Here is a 23778-nt window from a genome sequence, read left to right as displayed (position 1 = left end):
TGGGAGCCTGCACAACCAGTGTCCCAGGCTATTGCACTGTGTGAGGCATCAGCAGCAAACCCCGATCTTGTCCCTATTCAACATCCTCGTACAGACCCACACGTTCCAGTGTAGGGCAGCAGTCACTAATAAATCCATTAGGGAATTCAGGAGAAATTTCTTCACCCAGAGAGTGGCAAGAATGTGGAACCCGCTCCCACAGGGAGTGGTTGAGATGAATAGTATTGATACATTGGAGGGGAAGCTGTATAAACACACAAGGGGCAATGGAATAGTCGATATGCTGATGTTTAGAGGTTAGGCTTACAGGACATTGGGTTCAGCTGTGATGCCTTTTGTTGTTGAGTAGTCAGCTCTCAGCACCCTTAGAAGTAGTCAGCATTTTTGAGGAGAGGTGAGGAAGTGGGAGGGAGGACAACTCCATCCACTCACTTTGGTTTCATATCCTTTTAACCTTTCCCGAGAAAATAAATCAGTCAATCTCCGATTTAAACTGATTATTTGAGTTAGCAGTTACTGTTTTTAGCCTGAGACAGTTCCACATTTTCACCATCCTGTGTGTGAAGTGTGAAGATGCGTTTTCTAACATCGCTCCTGGATGATCCGACTCCGATTTTAAGGTGATGCTCCCTTGCCCGTGACTCCTCCACAACCTGAGAAAGTTTCCCTTCCATCCATCCGACAAATTATTTATTTAAATCCTAAAAAAAAATCTCAATCAAGTAATTGCTGACATTCCCTGGGAAACAGGCCGAGGGGGTGGGGGGGGGGGGGGGGGGGGGGGTGGGGGTGGGGGGGGGGGGGGGGGGGTCAGCGCAGTGAACTGGGTGATGATGGAGGGGGGTTACTCACCACAGGAGCAGCAGATGAAGCAGTTGGTGTGGTACAGATTGCCCATAGCTTGGCAGGCCTGGCTGGCTCCGTACACTCCCTTCCTGCATTTCACACACATCCCTGGGGGAGAAAACAAAGCCACAAACACACACATGGAGTTTACTTCGGCAAGAATTAATCTGAACTCGGTGTCTTCCCTTTAGAAACAGTCAAGCAGTTTAAAATCCACCACCTCAATCCCTCCCACTTCACAGACTAAACTAATAGAAACGCTGTGTGGCCTTGTCAGACGTCAGCAGGGTTACAAGGTTGAGGGAGGAACAAAGGCAGACTGTGACGATAGGAGCAGGAGGAGACCATTCAGCCCCGCAAGCCTGTTCTTCCCCATTCAATGAGGTCATGGCTGATCTGTGATTTAATCCATCCATCTGCCTCGATTCCAAATCCTTTTATCATAGTATTTTTAAAAAAATCATAGTATTTACAGTGCAGGAGGCCATTCGGCCCATCGAGTCTGCACCGGCTCTTGGAAAGAGCACCTTACCCAAGGTCAACACCTCCACCCCATCCCCATAACCCAGTAACCCCACCCAACACTAAGGGCAATTTTGGACACTAAGGGCAATTTATCATGGCCAATCCACCTAACCTGCACATCTTTGAACTGTGAGAGGAAACCGGAGCACCCGGAGGAAACCCACGCACACACGGGGAGGATGTGCAGACTCCGCACAGACAGTGACCCAAGCCAGAATCGAACCTGGGACCCTGGAGCTGTGAAGCAATTGTGCTATCCACAATGCTACCGTGCTTTTATATTCTTGTCGCAAAAATCTATCAATCTGCCACTTAAAATGATGAATTGAGCTTGACCAATGGCTGAACTGGGAGTTTCACAAAAAGGGTGGCGAAAGTGTGAAGAAATATTTCCTAATTTCACCCCAGAAAGGCCTGACTGACATTAAGGTTATGAACAGGAGGCAGTGACGCAGTGGTATTGTCACTGGACTAGTAATTCAGAGACCCAGAGTCATGCTTAGGGGACCCGGCTTCAAATCCCACCATGGGTGAAATTTGAATTCAACAAAAATCTGCAATTAAACGCCATGATCATTGGGCAGCACGGCGGCGCAGTGGTTAGCACTACTGCTTCACGGCGCCGAGGACCTGCTCAGCCCCGGGTCACTGTCCATGTGGAGTTTGCACATTCTCCCCGTGTCTGCATGGGTTTCGCCCCCACAACCCAAAGATGTGCACGTTAGGTGGATTGGCCACGCTAAATTGCCCCTTAATTGGACATTTGTTAAAAAGTCAAGATCATGAAACCATTGTCGATTATCATAAAAACCCATCTGGTTCACCAATATCCTTTAGGGAAGGAAATCTGCCCTCCTTACCTGGTCTGGCCTACAGATCCACCGCAATGTGGTGGACTCGCTAGCCCAGCTAGTGATACCCACATTCCACGAACGAATAAAAAAAAAACAGTACGACAAACAATTCCGTTCTGAATTGAAGGGCCTGTTATCTAATTCTGAGCACTGGTTGTTTAGACAGATTTAAGCGAGCTCTAATCAGAGAAAATCAGTTTGGAACATTGATCGGTTGGGTCGAGATCTTACACTGGCGCGGGTTATCATTTGTTTGAAATGTGAATTGAAAAGGAAAATAATTTAGTAGCAACAGCAATTTTCATTTCATACAAACATATATTAGAATAGACATCAACTTCTTTGAGAACAGTTAAGGTGTCAGCGAGGGGGGGGGGGTAAAAAAGGAGGAGTTGGGCAGCGGGAGGCAGAGTGTCAGGTATTTTAGTTGGTTTAGTTATTTGCAGTCCTGGTGCCTTGTTTTGTTTTATGGTTGAGTTTGATGTGTAAATATATAAATGCCTCAATAAAATATTTTTATAAAAAAAACATATTAGAGTAGGAAACCAAAGTTGTACCAAACTACTGCAGTGGCTGAAGGCAGCGACCCAGCAACTTGCCATGGGTAACCAGGGAGAGGCAATAAATGTCAACCTGTCCACAGCAATGCCCACATCCTGAGAATGAGTAAAGGGAACCTCAGAATTCAGTTGAGCAGAGGGTCAGAGGGATCTTGGAGATTCTGAGTTACTTAACTGTACTTAAATGTGGAAATACCGTGGGAGCTCTAGTTGCCTCAACGTCCAACAAGGCAGCTCAATACTGATTCATCAGATAACATTTGCAATGCGGCATTTAAGGGGGGGGGGGGGCGGTTATGAAACAATACACAAACTGAATGGAAATGTTGCATGCAAATATTAGCTCACAGATACATCTCCTGAGGTTGCATCACCTTACTGATGGACATCAATGGTGAAGGAATAGAATCTGTGAGGGTGAGAAGGTAGAGGTGGGCAGGAGAGAAGGAGTGGAGGGAGGAGTAAGTGAGGAGAGGAAAAGGCAGTGAATGAGGGGCAGAGGAATGTTTGCAGATACATGTTTTCGATCACCACGAGGGTGGGTGGGACAAGTGTTTATACATCGTCCCTCAGGGGCGTGAAAGCATCCCAAAGAGTTTTGCAGGGAATGAGATATCTCGGAAATGTAGTCACTCTTGCAATACTAACATACAAATTAGGAGCAGGAGAAGGCCACTCGGCCCCTCGAGCCTGTTCCGCCATTCAGTAAGCTCTTGGCTGATCTGACTGTAACCTCAACCCCATATTCCTCCCTACCCCGGCAACCTTTCACCTCGTTAATCAGGAATCTACCTTGCTCCGTCTTAAAATATTCAGATTCTGCTTCCTCTGCCTTTTCAGAGAATCCCCACTGTGCAGAAGGATGCCATTTGGCCCATCGAGTCTGCACAGATTACCCGATAGAGCACCCTACCCTACCCTATCCCATAACCCCATTTAACCGTTGGACACTAAGAGGCAATTTAGAACAGTCAATCCACCTTACCCGCTCATCTTTGGACTTGTGGGAGGAAACCGGGGCACTCGGAGGAAACCCACGCAGACACAGGGAGAACATGCAAACTCCACACAGTGACCCGAGGCCGGAATTGAACCCGGGTCCCTGGCGCTGTGAGGCAGCAGTGTTAACCACTGGAAGGAAGCTCCAGTGCTGCATGACCCTCAGAAAAAAATTCTCCTCATCTCTGTTTTAACTGGTGACCCCCTTATTTTAAACAGTGACCCCTAGTTCTCGACTCTCCCACAAGAGGAAACATCCTCTCCACATCCACCCCGTCAATACCCCTCAAGATCTTCAACGTTTTGATCAAGTCGCCTCTTATTCTCCTAAACTCCAGTGGATGCAAACCAAACCTCTCCAAATTCACCTCTCTAGACAACCCACCCATTCCTGGTATTAGTCTGGTAAACTTTCTCTGAACTGTTCCTAACGCATATTTCCTTAAATAAGGAGACCAATACTGTCCACAATACTCCAGATCCGGTCTCACCAATGTCCTGTACAAATGAAGCATAACCTCCCTACTCTTGTATTCAATTCCTCTTGCAATAAACAATAACATTGTATTACCTTCCTAATTACCTGCTGTGCCTTTAACTAAACATTTGTGAAATGAAATAAAAATGAAATGAAATTAAATGAAAATCGCTTATTGTCACAAGTAGGCTTCAAATGAAGTTACTGTGAAAAGCCCCTAGTCGCCACATTCCGGCACCTGTTCGGGGAGGCTGGTATGGGAATTGAACCATGCTGCTGGCCTACCTTGGTCTGCTTGAAAAGCCAGCTCTTTAGCTCTGTGCTAAACCAGCCCCATGTACTAGGGCACCCAGATCCCTCCACACCTCAGAGCTCCGCAATCTCTCACCATTTAGATCATTTTTATTCTTCCTGCCAAAATGGACAATTTCATATTTTCCCACATTATACTCATTTTTGCCCACTCACTTAACCTATCAATGTCCTTTTGTGGCCTCCTCATGTTCTCTTCACAATTTACTTTCCTATCTATCTTTGTGTGGTCAGCAAATTTATCAACTGTACCACCGACCCCTTCATCCAAATCATCTATATCAACGGGACGTTGAGTGTCTTTAAGACAGAAGTTGATAAATTCTTGATTTCTCGAGGAATTAAGGGCTATGGAGAGAGAGCGGGTAAATGGAGTTGAAATCAGCCATGATTGAATGGCGGAGTGGACTCGATGGGCCGAATGGCCTTACTTCCGCTCCTATGTCTTATGGTCTTAATTGTAACAACTTGAGGCCTCAACACTGATCCCTGTGGAACACCACTCGTCACATCCTGCAAACCAGAAAATGACCCATATATACCAACTCTGTTTCCTGTTTTAGCACTGCTGCCTCGCGGCACCGAGGACCCGAGTTCGATCCCGGTCCCAGGTCACTGTCTCTGTGGAGATTGCACAATCTCCCCGTGTCTGCAGGGGTCTCATCCCCACAACCCAAAGAGGTGCAGGGTCGGTGAATTGGTTTGGTTTGATTTGATTTATTATTGTCACATGTACTAGTATACAGTGAAAAGTATTGTTTCTTGCATGCTGTACGAACAATGCATCCCGTACATAGGGAAGGAAGGAGAGACTGCAGAAGATAATGTTACAGTTATAGCAAGGTGTAGAGAAAAGATCAACTTAATACAAGGTAGGTCCATTCAAAAGTCTGATGGCAGCAGGGAAGAAGCTGTTCTTGAGTCGGTTGGTACGTGACCTCAAACTTTTGTATCTTTTTCCTGACGGAAAAAAGGTGGAAGGGAGTATGTCCGGGGTGCGTGGGGTCTTTCATTATGCTGGCTGCCTTTCCGAGGCAGCGGGAATTATAGACAGAGTTAATGGATGGGAGGCTATGACAACTGGGGCGAGATTCTCCGACCCCCCGCCGGGTCGGAGAATCGCCGGGGGCTGGCGTGAATCCCACCCCCGCCGGTTGCCGAAGTCTCCGGCACCGGATATTCGGCGGGGGCGGGAATCGTGGCGCGCCAGTTGGCGGGCCTCCCCCCGCTCGATTCTCCAGCCCGGATGGGCCGAAGTCCCGCCGCTAAAATGCCTGTCCCGCCGGCGTAAATTAAACCACCTATCTTACCGGCGGGACAAGGGGGCGCGGGGCGATCTGGCCCCGGGGGGTGCCCCCACGGTGGCCTGGCCCGCGATCGGGGCCCACTGATCCGCGGGCGGGCCTGTGCCGTGTGGGCACTCTTTCCCTTCCGCCTCCACCATGGCGGAGGCGGAAGAGACTCCCTCCACTGCGCATGCGCGGGAATGCCGTCAGCGGCCGCTGACGCTCCCGCGCATGCGCCGCCCGGAGATGTCATTTCCGCGCCAGCTGGCGGGGCACCAAAGGCCTTTCCCGCCTGCTGACGGGGTGGGAATTCATCCGGCGCCGACCTAGCCCCTCAAGGTTTCCGGAGAATTTTGCCCCTGGTCTGTACTTTCCTTCTTTCTGTCTCTCTCCTTTTTTTGAGCACAGTAAGAAGTCTAACAACACCAGGTTAAAGTCCAACAGGTTTGTTTCGAATCACTGGCTTTCAGAGCACAGCTCCTTTCTCAGGACCCCCTCAAAAACGGAATACTTGGAGAGTACGCCACACGCCGTATGGAAGGCCTCAGGACGTCACCCGAGGCCCTCCCCTGATGCCCCGCCCCTGATGCGAGCCCCCCCCCCCCCCACTGGTAGGAGGATCGGTGCAGGTGCGCCGCTGACTTTCCGGTCGTAAGACTATACGGAAGGTGCGGACATAGCCGCAAAGTCAGAGAATCCAGCCCAAAGGGTGTCACCAGCTGAGCCGCTGTGAGCAAGAACAGATTTAGAAACAATTACACGTATCTATCCGGTATCCTTGGGGGATAGGTGAAGGCAGCGATACCAGGCACAGTGATACTGAAACATTGCAGGCAGTAAAAGGCTTCAGTCTATTATTTTCATTGCTGTGATTTTGTTGAAATTAAACTGACCAGTGACAACCCTCTGTCCACTGCAGCATCACACAGTTCCCAGCAGCTATATGCAGTGTCTGGAATGTCACAGCCTGGAAACGGCCGGAGTGTGGAGCTGGATAAATCCTCAGGCTGCTGCAGGAAAAAGCTAATCCTGCAGAAACATCACAAAAAAAACCTGGAGCCTCTCTCAACTTCTCTGGATTTTCTGCTCATGGAATTATTCTTGCAATAAGAGTTGATCAGCTGGGGGTCACATTCCCCGAGAGGGGAGGGCGGGAGCTGGCACAATCTACCGGACAATTACTGCCATGTCCCCAGCAAGATGTTTCAGAGCCAATTACCTGCCCAATGCAACAACCTTCAAAAATACTGCCAGCTGCAGCCAGCAAACAGGGAAGGATTATTAACGACTGCCCTCCCCACACTCTCCAAACTAATTTAATTCTACCCAGAGATCAATCACTTTTATAATCCTGCAAAAGGGCAAAACACTCGCACTGGACGTTTGCCAAGATCGGTCTTCAAAATCAGGACAGCGTTTTCACGGAGGGGCTGATGGTCAGGTTGCTCTAGTTTGTGTGCAGGGTTTACAGCTAGGTTTGTAAATGATCCCCCCCCCCCACCCCCCCCCCCACTCACACTGCCAAAGAAGGACAAGAAACACGCAAACAGAACCAATTTTCCCAGGAAGTTGCCTGGCTCTGTCGCTGGATCCTGCCAAACGGGAGTTAGACTGACAGACAGCTTGACCACATCAGAATGCCATTTCCAATCATGTCCCCACTGGAAATGTTGGGATAGGCAGCTCATCTCCCTCTCTAAACATCAGGCATAATGTTTAATGTCAGTGCCCCCTTAGTTCTAGAATCATACAACGAAGACGAAGGCCATTCAGCCCATGCTGGGGTTTTTGGAAGATCAATCCAATTCATCCCACACTCTTGCATCTTGCCCGTCTAGTATTTATCTTGGTTTAAATTATTTTGTGGGATTGGAGCATTGTTGGCAAAGCCATCAGTTATTGCCGACCCCTAATTGCCCGAGAATTCACCCGTTGAAAGTTACTATTGAATCTCCATCCACCATCTTTTCAGATAGTGTTCCAGGAAACAGGGACTCCAGTGTGAAGAACATTTCTCATTATTCCGCCTGTTCCTTCCCCCGCCAATGATCAGGAATTGATGTCATCTGGTCATTGCCCTGCTGCCAATGCAAAAGGTTCCTCCTTATTTACTCTACCAAGGCCAGTCCTGATTTTGAACACACCTGTTAAACCTCCCCTTCACCTTCTCTGCTCCAAGAACAACCCCAACTTTTCCATTTCCTCAACATTACAGAAGTCTTATCTCTGGTACGTTTAGCAAATCTCCTCTGAATCTGCTCCTGCCTCTTGTTTGTTGCACAGAATTAGGCACAATTGTTCAGTCCAACACATCTTCCATCATAAGGTCAGGTGTGGGGATGTTAGCTGAATGTTGCACAATGTTCAGCACCATTCGCGACTTCCAAGACATTGAAGCAGTCCACGTGCAAATGCAGCAAGACCTGGACAATTTCCAGGCTTGGACTGACGAGTTACATTCGTGCCACACAAGTGCCAGGCAATGACCATATCCAATAAGAGAGAATTTAACGATCGACCCTTAACATTCAATGGTAATACCATCACCAGATCCCCCACTATCAACAACTTGGGAGTTACCACTGACCAGGAACTGAACTCGACTCACCATATTAATACTGCGGCTACAAGAGCAGGTCAGAGGCTAGGAATCCTGCAGTGAGTAACTCACCTCCCAACTCCCCAAAGCCTGTCCACCATCTACAAAGGACAAGTCAGGAATGTGATGGAATACTCCCCACTTCAACAACACCTGAGAAGCTCAACACCATTCAGGTCAAAGCGCCCACTTCATTTTCACCCCTTCCACAAACATTCACTCCCTCCAGCACCAAAGAATTCCAACAGATTTGTCAAGCACGATTTTCCCTTCATAAATCCTTGCTGACTCTGACTGATCCTGCCACTGCTTTCTAAATGTTCCGCTATAAAGTCCTCGATGATGGATGTTACCGCTACCGATGTTAGGCTTACTGGTCTATAATTCCCTGCTTTCTCTCTACCTCCGTTTTTGAATATCGGAGTGACGTGAGCTACCCTCCAATCTGCAGGGACAGTTCCAGAGTCTATAGAATCCCGGAAGATGACCACCAATGCATCCACTATTTCCAGAGTCACCCCCTTAAGCACTCTGGGATGCAGATTCTCAGGCCCTGGGGATTTATCCGCCTTCAATCCCATCAATTTTCCCAGAACCATTTCTCTACTAATGTCGATCTCCCTCAGTTCTTCCCTCTCACTAAACCTTTCATTCTCCAACATTTCTGGGATCTGGTTTGTGTCCTCTTTTGTGAAGACAGAACCAAAGTATGTATTCAATTGCTCAGCCATTTCTTTGTCCCTTATTATGCATAATATCCGTCTGTGGGGGCCTACATTTCTCTTTAGCAATCTCTTTCTCTTCACATATACCTGGGAACCCCACCACCTGGAAATTGACCTCCAAGTCACTCACTATCCTGACTGGGAAATATATCACCGCTCCTTCACTGTCACTGGTGCAAAACCCTGGAGCTTCCTCTCCGATTGCACGGTGGGTGTACCTACACCTCATGACTGCAGCGGTTTAAGAAGTCAGCACCACCTTCTCAAGTGGAATTAGAGATGGGCAGCGATGCCCACATCCTTAGAATGAATGAAAAAAATGTTTAGCAAAACATCCTGTCCACTCCCCTCAGTTTAAATAAAGCCAACAGTTTCAGATGTTTTATTAAAAACAGAAACTTTTCAATGTCCGCCCCACACACATGTTCACCTCATCAGACATACTGAATTATTCCATTTTGTTTCCACTTCCTCATTTGTTCTCACTTTCAGAAGCAAAAGGAAAATCAGAACTTTGCAGCAATTCCAAATCTTCAAAGGCAAATTCACAAAGAGTAAAACAATGAACAGCTTAAATGGGTCAGAGAGAGGGGAGAAAAGCTCTCAACACTTAACCAAGACATCAGAACCTCAATCCAGAGAGCAGAGGATATCGGAACAGCAAATCCAAAGACAACACAGCACACGGCAAGAAGTAGCAGAACTCTCTCAGCCTCCCGACCTGTATTTAAAACTCAATTAACATCAATAAAATAGTTGAAGCCTTGCATTTCTACAGTACCACTCACAGCCTGAGGGCAGAGCAAAGCAATAGCTAAGTATAGTTGCTGCTATAATGCAGGAAACACAGCCGCCAAGGTGCACAGAGCAAGCTCCCACAAACAGGTGTGATAATGGCACGGTCATCTGTTTTTGGTGAAGTTGCTGCAGGGATAAATATTCCCGGGATATGGCAGAGGCCAACCACATCTCGAATAGTGCTGCGGAATGTGAACATTCATCAGAGAGGGATGACAGGGACTCGGTTTAACGTCTTCACCAAAATACTCAGAGCATCAGCAGAGATTTGAGGACTTAAACTCCCAACCTTCTGACTCAAGAGCTCAGAGATACACAAGGTCGACAACAAACCGATATTTATCAGCACCAATCGATTATTTCAATGTTTCGAGAAAGATATTAATCGGTGCACATTGGTTGCAGGAGGGAGGGATTATCACAAAGAGAGCATCCCAATTCTCTGCATTCATCACCTTGAACAGCAATTCAAGACACCTCTACTCAGTCCCCATCACTCCCAGGACAGGTACAGCACGGGGATAGATACAGAGTAAAGCTCCCTCTACACTGTCCCCATCAGACACTCCCAGGACAGGTACAGCACAGGGTTAGATACAGAGTAAAGCTCCCTCTACACTGGCCCCGTCAAACACTCCCAGGACAGGTACAGCACAGGGTTAGATACAGAGTAAAGCTCCCTCTACACTGTCCCCATCAAACACTCCCAGGACAGGTACAGCACAGGGTTAGATACAGAGTAAAGCTCTCTCTACACTGTCCCCATCAAATACTCCCAGGACAGGTACAGCACAGGGTTAGATACAGAGTATCTAACTCACCCACCCCGCACCCTCCCACTCTCCAGCCCCCTTACCCGCACCCCCAGAAAAGGATCTCTAACCAGTGATATTACATATTAAAGGACTGCTGGTTGAAGCTAAGATAGCCCAGGAGCACAGAGGTGTCCGAGAATGGATTAATTTTGGTGCAAAGATGTGACCGACGGGGCTAACCCAATCTGTATTTCCCGTACCAGCCTCCCCGAACTGACGCCGGAATGTGGCGACTAGGGGCTTTTCACAGTAACTTCATTTGAAGCCTACTTGTGACAATAAGCGATTTTCATTTCATTTATTTCTGATGGTGAGGACTGCTGTTCATCACCGAGGTTTAAAATGGAGGAGCATAGAGCAGGACTCATGAGTGGAACCACCACTGAATTCTTGAAATATTACAAACACTCTCTCTCTTCACCCTCTCTTCACCCTGCTGCCCCTCCCATTGTCATACACAATGCCAGGCACCGAACATCACATCTCCTTGTGGTGCAGCAAGTTCTGGGCTGCTGAACGACTGTCCGCCTGTACAACTTAGCGGGAACGTTAGGGCAGATTGGATGGGGACTATTAGTTCCCTTCTCTTCCCTAACTAATCCACAGCACTGTGGATATATCTCTACCACGTGGACTGTAGCGGTTCAAGGAGGCATCACACCACCTTCCATGGGGTAACAGGATGGGCCATAAATGCTGGCCCAGCCTGCAATACACACACAAAAAAAGCCAAACAGCATGCCTTAATGACTATCGTCCAATGGCTCTGACATCCATCATCATGAAGTGCTTCGAAAGGTTAGTCATGGCACGAATCAACTCCAGCCTCCCGTATTGCCTTGATCCACTACAGTTCGCCTACCCCTGCAATAGGTCCACAGCAGACACCATCTCCATGGCCCTGCACTCTACCCTGGAACACCTAGATAACAAAGACACTGTTATAACCTGCTTGCTTACCATTGGCTGGAGACTAATGACAATCCCACAATCCTGTGGGAGTATGAGCTTCCCCAATGAGGGTGGCGGAAAAAATCGTTAGCAGACTCCCAGTATAAATAAAGCTGGCCAGTTTGGAACCAGCAGGAAGGAGTGAGCAGCAAGCGAAGTTGCTGCTGCTGTTGTATATATATGTTATTGTAAATAAATGTTATTTCTTTGTATCCTTGAAACTCGTGCTGGATTCTTCGAGGCCCTCACAAAAGACACCCATGTCAGACTCGACTACAGCTCAGCCTTCAACACCATCATTCCTACGAAACTCATCTCCAAACTCCGTGGCCTTGGCTCCTCCCTCTGCGACTGGATCCTGAACTTTCTAACCCACAGGCCACAATCAGTAAAGATAGGCAACAACACCTCCTCCACGATCATCCTCAACACCGGTGCCCCACAAGGCTGTATCCTCAGCCCCCTACTGTACTCCTTATACACCTATGACTGTGTGGCCAAATTCCCCTCCAACTTGATTTTCAAATTTGCTGATGACACCACCGTAGTGGGTTGGATTTCAAACAATGACGAGACAGAGTATAGGAATGAGATAGAGAATCTGGTGAACTGGTGCGATGACAATAATCTCTCCCTCAATGTCAACAAAACGAAGGAGATTGTCATCGACTTCAGGAAGCGTAGTGGAGAACATGCCCCTGTCGACATCAATGGGAACGAAGTAGAATGGGCCGAGAGCTTCAAGTTTTTAGGTGTACAGATCACCAACAACTGTCCTGTTCCCTCCCATGCCGACAATATAGGTAAGAAAGCCCACCAACGACTCTACTTTCTCAGAAGACTAAGAAAATTTGGCATGTCAGCTACGACTTTCACCAACTTTTACAGATGCACCATAGAAAACATTCTTTCTGGCTGTATCACAGCTTGGTATGGAGCCTGCTCTGCCCAAGACCGCAGGAAACTACAAAAGGTTGTGAATGTAGCCCAGTCCATCACGCAAACCAGCCTCCCATCCATCGACTATCTATAATTCCCGCTGCCTCGGAAAGGCAGCCAGCATAGTTAACGACCCCACGCACTCCGGACATTTTCTCTTCCACCTTCTTCCGTCAGGAAAAAGGTACCAAAGTTTGAGGTCACGTACCGACCGACTCAAGAACAGCTTCTTCCCTACTGCCATCAGACTTGAATGGACCCACCTCGTATTAAGTTGATCTTTTCTCGACACCTTGCTATAACTGTAACATTATATTCTGCAGTCTCTCCTTCCTTCCCGATGTACGGTATGCATTGTTTGTGCAGCATGCAAGAAACAATACTTTTCACTGTATACTAATACATGTGACAATAAATCAAATCAAAAATCCTGTAAATGATTTTTTTTTAAATGAATTTCTGACTGCAAGCTCAAGATGCTGCTGAGAATAACTGCAAAGATTTCTGACTTATAAACAGTTTATACTGGTTCGCGAGTGGTTCGTGTCGTTTTATTGCAGCACGGAAATAAATGTTGCATTGGTGTTCAGGTTCCACACAAGCCTCTTGCCACCATATCAACATATCACTCTATCCCTTTCGGCATCATACAGCACAGAGAGAGCTCCTTCCGCCCAACATGGCTGTGCTGGAATCAAATACCAGCTATTCTAACCCCATTTTCCAGCCCTGGTTCCATGGCCTTATATGCTGTGGGGTTTCAAATGCTCATCATGTACTCCACTTTCTACTTCTAAACATCATCACAATTATAAATAAATTTGTTCTGGTATTTTAGCCTGCATCCAAAAATTGAAAGATGATTTATGTCTCCACTTATAATATAATAATAATGATGTGGACATGGGCACAGTAAGAAGTCTTATAACACCAGGTTAAAGTCGAACAGGTTTAGGAGCACTGCTCCTTCCTCACTTCCAAAAGCTAGTGATTCGAAACAAACCTGTTGGGGCTTTAACCTGGTGTTGCAAGACTTTTTAATATAATAATTATTATTATTGTCACAAGTAGGCTTACATTAACACTGCAATGAAGTTGCTGTGAAAATCCCCTTGTCGCCACACTCCCGTACCAGCCTCCCCGAACAGGCGCCGGAATGTGGCGACTAGGGGCTTTTCACAGTAACTTCTTTGAAGCCTACTTGTGACAATAAGCGATTTTCATTTCATTTTCATTCCGGCACCTGTTTGGGTACACAGAGGGAGAATTCAGACTCCGCACAGACAGTGACCCAAGGCGGGAATCGAACCTGGGACCCTGGAGTTGTGAAGCAACAGTGCTAACCACTGTGCTACCATGCTGCCCCACTTTTGGAAAGGTGAGAGAGTTTGTGGGGACCTCATATTTGAGCAGTTTCATCTCACTAATGATTAACTTTTGTCTCCCAGCTTGTTTCAAAATGCAGACTTAAGTTTCACTGCAGCCAATTTGCTGAAAGAATCTGTAGTTCAGCCACAAACATATTGGAAGAAGTGTTGGGGAACCCCCTGCATTGTAGCTCATGTTCTGCACTGGGTAGTATTTCCTCAAGCAGACTGTTACATACTTCCCCAGAAAACGTTAGTTACCTTTTCCAGAAACTGTACACGAGAAAACATTTCAAATTTGAGACAACCGGGGATTCCAGACAGAGAAATATTTGTGAAGCAGCCAAGGTATGACAGAGAGTGCACTGACCCAACCTGTGCCTCTCCCACACCGCAACAATCAATCAGCCCTCGGGCATTCCGACTGCTCCGATCCTAGAATGTTCTGGATACCTCGACCTCACTGGCTGCAGTGTCTCCAAGCGAGCTTCTGAATGAGGGAGGAGCTGTGTGCAGGGAGCAGCCGCGGAACATCAGCTGACACAACCCAGCCCTGAACAGATTGCCCTGATGCAGTGAATACCAACGACATGTTCACCAAGCCAACTAACACTCAAAAGCAGCTCAACACCATCCAGGACAAAGCAGCCTGCTTGATTGCGCCCCCTTCGACAAACATTCGCTCGCTCCACCACCGGCGCACGGTGACAGCCGTGTGTACCATCTACAAGATGCACTGCAGGAACTCACCAAGGCTCCTGAGGCAGCACCTTCCAAACTCATGACCTCTACCATCTAGAAGGATAAGAGCAGCAGATGCCTGGGAACCCCACCACCTGGAGGTTCCCCTCCAAGTCACTCACCATCCTGACTTGGAAATATTTCCTTTACCGTCACGGAGTCAAAATCCTGAACTCTCTCCCTAACAGCACTGTGGGTGTACTTGCACATGGACTGTAGCGGTTCAAGAGAAGAACGGATTTCCTTTTTGAAAGCTTGCATCTGTAAAGCACCTGTCACATTTTACACCACAGCTCTTTACAGAGAGCTCTCAGTGTGGGTGGGTGGTGACAGGAACCAGTGTGTAGGGAGAGACAAAGAGGAGACAGAAAGGTTTTAAAAATAAATTCAGAGTACCCAATTTTATTTCCCAATTAATGGGCAGTTTAGTGTGGCCAATCCACCTACCCTGCACATCTTTTGGGTGGTGGGGGTGAAATCCACGCAGACACGGGGAGAATGTGCAAACTCCACATGGACAGTGACCCAGGGCCGGGATCAAATGTGATGCTAACCACTACGCCACCGTGCTACTCTGACAGACAGAGTTAAAGGAGGTACAAAGCAACGAGAATTTAGCATACAGGAGCCTAGAGGCCGAGGTTGCCACAGAGGAGGGAACAGGATTGGCAACAGGACAGATGCACAGCAGAGCTAGAGGTGCTAATGAGAAGTGCACGGAAGATTCCAAGTCCAGGGTCTGGGAGAGGGTGCACGGGAGATTTGGTAGAATAATCTCAGGGATAAGGCACTTCACTTATGTGGAGAAATGAGAGAATCTGGGTTGTCCGCCTCAGAGGTAGAATATTACAAGGAATGTAATGAATCAAAATGATTGAAGGGCTTTGATACTAAATGAGAAACTGTTACCTCACAAGACAGTCAGTAACTACAGCACATAAGATAATTTGCAAAAGAATCAGAATGGGAAGGGGAGATGTATTAACGTCGCGGGCCGTTGTGAACTGGAATGCACTAGCTCAAAGGGTGGTAGGAGCAGATTGAATAACAGCTTTCAAAAAGAGAATTGGATAAGCATCCGGAAAAGAATAATCTGCAGAGTTGTGGGGAAAGATCAGAATGGGACTGATTGGCTAACTCTGTCCAAAGCCAGCACAGGCCTGAATGGCCCCCCTCTGTGATGCACGATTCTGTATAAACCACCCCACCCCCAGAACATACAAACAATGATGCAGCCCTCCCTCATTCGCAGCCCTCCCTCATTCGCAGCCCTGCCTCATTCGCAGCCCTGCCTCATTCGCCCTTCCCGTCAATAGAAAAAGTTCCTCTTTATTTGACATCAACGACGTTCATAATTTTAAACACCTGGATTAAATCTCTTCGACCTTCTCCACCCCAACTGACCCAATAGGAACGGTTTTCGCTATTGGCCCATCGGTCATGTCTGATCATCTCCCCCAATGCCACCTTCCCACACTATCGCCGTATCTCACAATGTCCATCAATATACAGTTCTCTATGTAACTAAGTTCCTTATCCCCAGTATTATAAATCTGCTCTGTGTCCGCTTCAAAGCAAATCGCAAAAAGCCAGTCCGTGGCTTAAGCTTTGAACGAGTTGTAGCTTAATGCCCTGAAATTGGGCTAGCAGGGTCGTTGATTAATATTTACTAGTGTGCACTGTCTGACACACACAGACAGACAGACACACAAACAGACACACACACAGACAGACACACGCACACAGACAGACACACAAACAGACAGACACACAAACAGACAGACACACAGCGCACACACAGACAGACACACACACAGACAGACACACTCAAACAGACAGACAGACACACACACACACACACACACACACACACAGACACACACACACACAGACACACACACACACAGACACACACACACACACACACACACACACAAACACACACACACACAGACAGTCAGACAGACACACAGTCAGACAGACACACAGTCAGACACACAGTCAGACAGACACAGTGTTCATCTTAAATAAACCGCAACTCTGCTGCAGGAATTTTAACCAAGACCTCCAATTTTGCTTTCATCAGCCTCATCGAAACACTTCTCACGGATTGAAGCATTCCAGAGGGATTGGGGCGGGAGAGCTTGCAGCTTGTTGCATGCATTCTTTTCCAAAGAACACTTTGTTTAAAAGAAAATCTCCCATTCTCTGTTTCACAAGGATTACTGCTCTGATTACAGACACGCATCATCTCAGAGCAAGAAATAGTTCTGAGGCATTCCCTTTGCTTTTCATAAATTTAGCCCCACCCATAAATGGACATGGTAGGCAGCACGTGGTAGACAGCATGCACAGGAACAGCAGGCCATTCAGCCCCATCAGATCTACTCCTCCATTCAATTAGATCATGATATGCATCTCGTCCAATCTTTACTCCATACCACTCGATATCCGAAAAAAAGTGATGACCAGTGCAGATGGCTGTTGGACAGACCACTAGCTGATCCGCTCCTCTGTGTCCACCAAACTCCACCAGAAGCAGTGGAAGCTGAAGAAACAGCTCAGAAAAAAGATCAATGTTGAGCGGCTTCAAGAGCCAAGCATGCAGCACAGTAGCACCAGTGGATAGCACTGTGGCTTCACAGCACCAGGGTCCCAGGTTCGATTCCCCACTGGGTCACTGGCTGTGCGGAGTCTGCACGTTCTCCCCGTGTCTGCGTGGATTTCCTCCGGATGCTCCAGTTTTCTCCTACAGTCCAAAGACGTGCAGGTTAGGTGGATTGGCCATGATAAATTGCCCTTAGTGACCAAAAAGGTTAGATGGGGTTATTGGGTTACGGGGATAAGGTGGAAGTGAGGGCTTAAGTGGGTCAGTGCAGACTCGATGGGCCGAATGGCCTCCTTCTGCACCATATATTCTGTGTTCTATGCTGGAGAACATCCAACATTGTCTTCTCCAAAGTGTCCATTCTAATGGAGTGGAGGAAAACTGTAAGAGCTGAAGACAGCCATCATCTCAAGCTATGAAGGAACCATCGACTGCAAGACCAGGAAACAAGACTGGTTTGACGAGAATGACCACACCATCGAAGACCTCATCGAAGAGAAAGGCTCTCCGCCCCTGGCAAAACGACATAACCAGCACGGCAAAGAGGAGAGCTCATCAATCAGCCAAGGCGGAGGTCCAAAGAAGAACTCAGGAAATCAAGAACCAACGGTGGGCCGAGAAAGCTAAGGAGCAGCAACTCCTCACCGACAAGCGTGACACCCGGGGCTTCTTTCAGTGCCACCAAGGCAAGACATGGACCCAATACCCAAGGCCTCAAACCGGTGTGGAGCAAGGACAAAATTCTCTTGAGAGACAGAGGAAACATCAGCCTTCTAAAAAGAACACTTCAAAGAACTCCTAAACTGTGATACAATCAGAGTTGAGGAAGTGTTTGATGAAATTCCCAATTATCCATCAAAGATGATCTTGAACTCCTACCAAGTGTGGACGAAGTCAAAGCCACCATTAGATACATGAAGAATGGAAAGCCGCCGGAGTGGACAGGATCCCAGCGGAGATTTGCCAACTTGGAGAAGCGATCACCCGTCATCTCCATCAGCTGTTCCTGAAAATCCGGGACAGAGAAGAAATTCCTGCCGACCTCAGGGATGCTGTCATCACCACCATCTTCAACAACAGATGCAAAGCAGACCGTGGGAACTACCAAATAATCCCCCTACTCTCCATCACCGGGGAGATCATCGCCTGAATCCTTGCTAGCCGCTTTCTCCCAGTCTTTGAAGAAATCCTTCCGGAAAGTCAATGTGGATTCCGACCTGTGGAACAGCGGACATGATTTTCACTGCTCGGCAACTTCAAGGGAAATGTCAGGAGCAACATCAACCGCTCTTCATGGCCTTATCAGTCTGACCAATACTTTTGGCCGGAGTGTCCTATGGAAGACCCTTTCAAAGGCTGATTGTCCAGAGAAATTCATCAACATCCTCCGACTCTTCCATCACAAGACATCGGCAACAGTCCTTAAGACTGGAGTCAAACAGGGATGTGTCATCACTCCCCACCCTATTCTCCATCTTCATCACCACGATCCTCACCTTGTCAAGAACAAGCTTCCCAGTGAAGTGGACATCATCTACACGATGGATGGAAAACATTTCAATCTCAACCGGTTGAAATCCAAGAAAACGACCCAGATATCACTCATTGAACTCCAGTATGCGGATGACATCATCATCGCCACTCTCTCAGAAGAGAATCTCCAAGCCATGCTGCACACCTATGTGGAAGCATACCGAAGAGTCAATGTCAGCCTCAACCTCAAGAAGATTCAAGCCCTTTACCAATCCGCCCCAGGGCAAGATCCAGTCTCTCACTCCATTGGGGAAACTATCAAATGTGGAACATTTACCATACCTGGGAAGCCAGCTCTCCTCTAAGGCTGACATCAATGGGAAGATCAAATATTGTACCCAATCTGCAAACGCCTCATTTGGACGGGTCTTTGATGACCTTGACATCCATGCTGACACCAAGATCCTTGTATTCAAGGCGATCGTCCTCTCAACTCTACTATCCAGCTCAAAAACATGGACTATGTACCATCAATGCTGTCGGAGACAGACCCTCGCATTAGTTGAGAGGACAGGTGTGCTAACATCAGTGTCTTTGAGGGAACTAAGAGCACCAGCATCGAGGCCGTGATCATCTGAAACCAACTCCACTGAGCCGGCCACGTGCTTAGAACGTCAAGAGACCTGACTGCCAACGCAAATCTTCCTTATCCGCTCAAGGAAGGCTCCCAAACAAGAGGAAGAGAAAGGAAGCGCTTCAAATACACCCTGAAGGCTTGCCTCAAGAAATGCAACATAGACGTCAAAATGCATGGGAGACCCTTGCTCAGCAGAGGCCTGCTTGAAGGACTCTCCTGATTGAAGGGACACAATTCTTCGAGCATGCCCGATGGCAAGAGGAGGCCCGGAAAAGGAGCCTGAGAAAGGAATACCTGCGATCTAGAGTTCAACGACCGATACCACCACCCAGACACATCTGCCAAGTATGCGGTCAAAGATGTAGCTCTAGGATCGGGATCATCAGCCACGCAAGGACCCACAGAACCCATGACCAGTAACACGGAGTTTCTTACATGGACAATCATTCTCGTTAGCGAGTGATCACCGATGACGACTGCTCTGATTACAGGCACATATGTCACTAGAAGAAATAGCTCTCATCTCTTTTCTCCCTTTTCTTTTCAAATTATTTCGCCGCGACACAGTAGTGGACATGGTGGACAGCACGCATGGGAACTGCAGGCCATTCAGCCCCTCAGATCCGCTCCTCCATTCAATTAGATCAAGATATGTATTGGTCCTGTCTTAGAGTCATAGAGGTTTGCAGCATGGAAACAGGCCCTTTGGCCCAGCTTGTCCATGCCACCCAGTTTCTATCGCTAAGCTAGTCCCACTTACCCACATTTGGCCCATATCACTCTATACCCACCCTGCCCATGTAACTATCTAACTGCTTTTTAAAAGGCAAAATTGTACCCGCCTCTACCACTGCCTCTGGCAGCTCGTTCCAGATGCTCACCACCCTGTGTGTGAAGAAATTTCCCCTCTGGTCCCTTTTGTATCTCTCCCCCCTCACCTTAAACCTATGCCCTCTAGTTCTAGACTCCTCTACCTTTGGGAAAAGATGTTGACTATCTACCTTATCGATGCTCATTATTTTATAGACCTCCTCCTATGCTCCAGGGAAAAAAAGACCTCGCCTATCCAGCCTCTCCTTATAACTCAGACCATCAAGTCCTAGTAGCATCCTCGTAAATCTCTTCTGCACTCTTTCTAGGTTAACAATATCCTTCCTATAATAGGGTGGCCAGAACTGGACACAGTATTCCATGTGTGGTCTTACACAACTTCAACAAGACTTCCCAACTCCTATATTCAATATTCTGATCAATGAAACCTAGCATGTTGAATGCCTTCTTCACCACCCTGTCCACCTGTGACTCCACCTTCAAGGAGCTATGAACCTGTACCCCGAGATCTTTTTGTTCTGTAACTCTCCCCAACTCCCTACCATTAACTGAGCAGGTCCTGCCCTGATTTGATCGCCCGAAATGCACCACCTCACATTTATTCAAATTTGGATGGATTGGATTTGTTTATTGTCACGTGTACCGAGGTACAGTGAAAAGTATTTTTCTGCGAGCAGCTCAAACAGATCATTTAGTACATGAGAAGAAAAGGGAATAAAGAAAATACATTATAGGGCAACACAACATATACAATGTAACTACAAAAGCACAGGCATCGGATGAAGCATACAGGGTGTAGTGTTAATGAAATCAGTCCATAAGAGGGTCATTTAGGAGTCTGGTGACAGTGGGGAAGAAGCTGTTTTTGAGTCTGTTCGTGCGTGTTCTCAGACTTCTGTATCTCCTGCCCGATGGAAGAAGTTGGAAGAGTGAGTAAGCCGGGTGGGAGGGATCTTTGATTATACTGCCCGCTTTCCCCAGGCAGCGGGAGGTGTAGATGGAGTCAATGGATGGGAGGCAGGTTCGTGTGATGGACTGGGCGGTGTTCACGACTCTCTGAAGTTTCTTGCGGTCCTGGGCCGAGCAGTTGCCATACCAGGCTGTGATGCAGCCTGATAGGATGCTTTCTATGGTGCATCTGTAAAAGTTGGTAAGATTCAATGTGGACATGCCGAATTTCCTTAGTTTCCTGAGGAAGTATAGGCGCTGTTGTGTTTTCTTGGTGGTAGCGTCGGCATGGGTGGACCAGGACAGATTTTTGGAGATGTGCACCCCTAGGAGTATGAAACTGCTAACCATCTCCACCTCGGCCCCGTTGATGCTGACAGGGGTGTGTACAGTACTTTGCTTCCTGAAGTCAATTACTTCATCTGCCATTCATCGGCCCACTGGCCCAATTGGTCAAGATCCCGTTGCAATCCTAGAAAACCTTCACTATCCACAATGCCACCAATCTTGGGTGTCATCTGCAAACTTACTAACCATGCCTCCTACAGTCTCATCCAGGTCTTTACCCCATATCACTTGATAGCCAATAAAATGCTATCAAGACATCTGAAGAGTTATATTCAACTCGAACTTTAACTGTTTCTCTCTAGACCAGAGCTTTCCCAGCATTTTCTGTTTTTATTTCAGATTTCCAGAATCCACAGTATTCTGGGGAAATAGTTCAATTTTTGAACTAATTACCAGCTACGAAGAGAAGCGGGATTGGTTTTCTTAGAGCAGAGAAGGCTGAGGGGGGGACCTTATCGAGGTGCACAAAATTATGAAGGACATAGATAGGATGGATGGGAAGGAAACTTTCCTTAGTTTGGGGACATGGATTTGGGTGGGAGATTTAGAGGGGATGTGAGGAAAAATCTTTTCACCCAGAGGGTGGTGGGAATCTGGAACTCGCTGCCTCAAAGGGTGGTCGAGGCGGGAACCCTCACAACATTTAAGAAGCATTTAGTTGAGTGCTTGAAACGCCAAAGCATACAAGACTACGGATCAAGTGCTGAAAAATTGGTTTTCTAGTGGCACAGTGGTTAGCACTGCTGCCTTACGGCACCTAGGACCCGGGTTTGATCCCTGCCCCGGGTCACTGGCCGTGTGAAGTTTGCACTTTCTCCCCGTGTTTGTGTGGGTCTCACCCCCATAACCCAAAGATGTGCCAGGTAGGTGGATTGGCCACGCTAAATTGCCCATTAATTGGGGGAAAAAAACAATTGGGTACTCGGGGGAAAAAAAAAATTAAAGTGGGATTCGAGGAGATATGTGTTGGATGGCCAGGGCTGAAGGGTCTCTTTCTATGCTGTAATACTCCATGACCTTTAGGTAATTAGTGATGGGGAATACATGTTGGCCTAGCCAGTCCAGTTTCCACTACACTTTGCATAAAAAACACAATTTCTGGTATCACAACCTCGCTTGAATTTTACGGTTATAATCCCTTGTTATGGATTCAATAGTTTCCACCTATCTACCCTGTCAAATCCCAACACCTCAATAAGATCACCCTTCAAATTTCTAAGCTTGAGGGATGACAAGCTATGTTTTTGCAACCCGTTCTCGTCATTAACCCTTTAAGGTCTGGTTTCAATTCACTGCACTACGCAGACTCCAAGGCCACTCCAGTCCAATACTGGTCAAGGCATTTGGAGGTTAACCTCAGGACTATTAGGTTAGAGAGAGGCAATTTAAAAACCATCAGGCGTACCTGCTCCTGACCAATCATTCCTGTTATACGGTTTGTATAATCGGGGAACCAGGTGATGACAGTCTCAGAATGGGTGGTGGGCACCATCCAGTGGTCAACCCACCTGCTGGTATGGTGCTGGAGCGAGGAACTGGACAACAGTAGAAGTCCATGGGACCTTTCCCCACCGGGAGGCACCCTTCGGGGGGGTTGCACTTTCTAGCCCAAATGTTACAACTTCCATTTATATTGTGCCCTTAACATAGCAAATCATAAGATAAGTCACAGGAGCAGTCGCCAAACAAAATTCAACACCGAACCACATACAGTAATATCAGCACAGGTGACCAAAAACTTGGCCAGTTAGGTTTTAAGGAATGTCTTAAAAGGGGGAAGAAAGGTAGAGGTTTCAGGAGTCAGGAGGGAATTGCAGGCCAGTCTGTTGGTGTAGTGTACATGGACTTCCAAAAGGCATCAGATAAAGTGCCACACAACCGATTCGTCGGCAAAGTTAGAGCTCGTGGGGAAAAAAGGGACAGGAGCAAAGGTACAGAATTGGCTGAGTGACAAAGGTACAGAATTGGCTGAGTGACAAGAAGCAGAGAGAGCAATGGTGAGTGGATGTTTCTCGGGCAGGAAGAAGGTTGGTGGTGGAGACTCCAGGGTCAGTGTTGGGACTCTTGCCTTTTTTAATATATATTAATGATCTAGATCTCGGTGCACTGTTTCAAAGTTTGCAGATAGTACATTACAC

At 47.4% G+C, this 23778-nt stretch overlaps 1 protein-coding gene across 1 annotated transcript in view; it reads right to left on the bottom strand.

Moving 5' to 3' along the window:
- Positions 1 to 23778, bottom strand: part of LOC140430331 (Wilms tumor protein 1-interacting protein homolog) — a 65381-nt gene that overhangs the window by 24141 nt on the left and 17462 nt on the right. Inside the window, exon 2 of the mRNA XM_072517782.1 lies at positions 853 to 954. Within this exon, the coding sequence (XP_072373883.1) occupies positions 853 to 952 (100 nt within the window). The 5' untranslated portion in view covers positions 953 to 954. The remainder of the gene's footprint in view (positions 1 to 852; positions 955 to 23778) is intronic.

The sequence above is a fragment of the Scyliorhinus torazame genome, chromosome 10, assembly GCF_047496885.1.
Source record: "Scyliorhinus torazame isolate Kashiwa2021f chromosome 10, sScyTor2.1, whole genome shotgun sequence".
NCBI lineage: Eukaryota > Metazoa > Chordata > Chondrichthyes > Carcharhiniformes > Scyliorhinidae > Scyliorhinus > Scyliorhinus torazame.
This window is presented reverse-complemented; position numbering and strand designations above follow the sequence as displayed.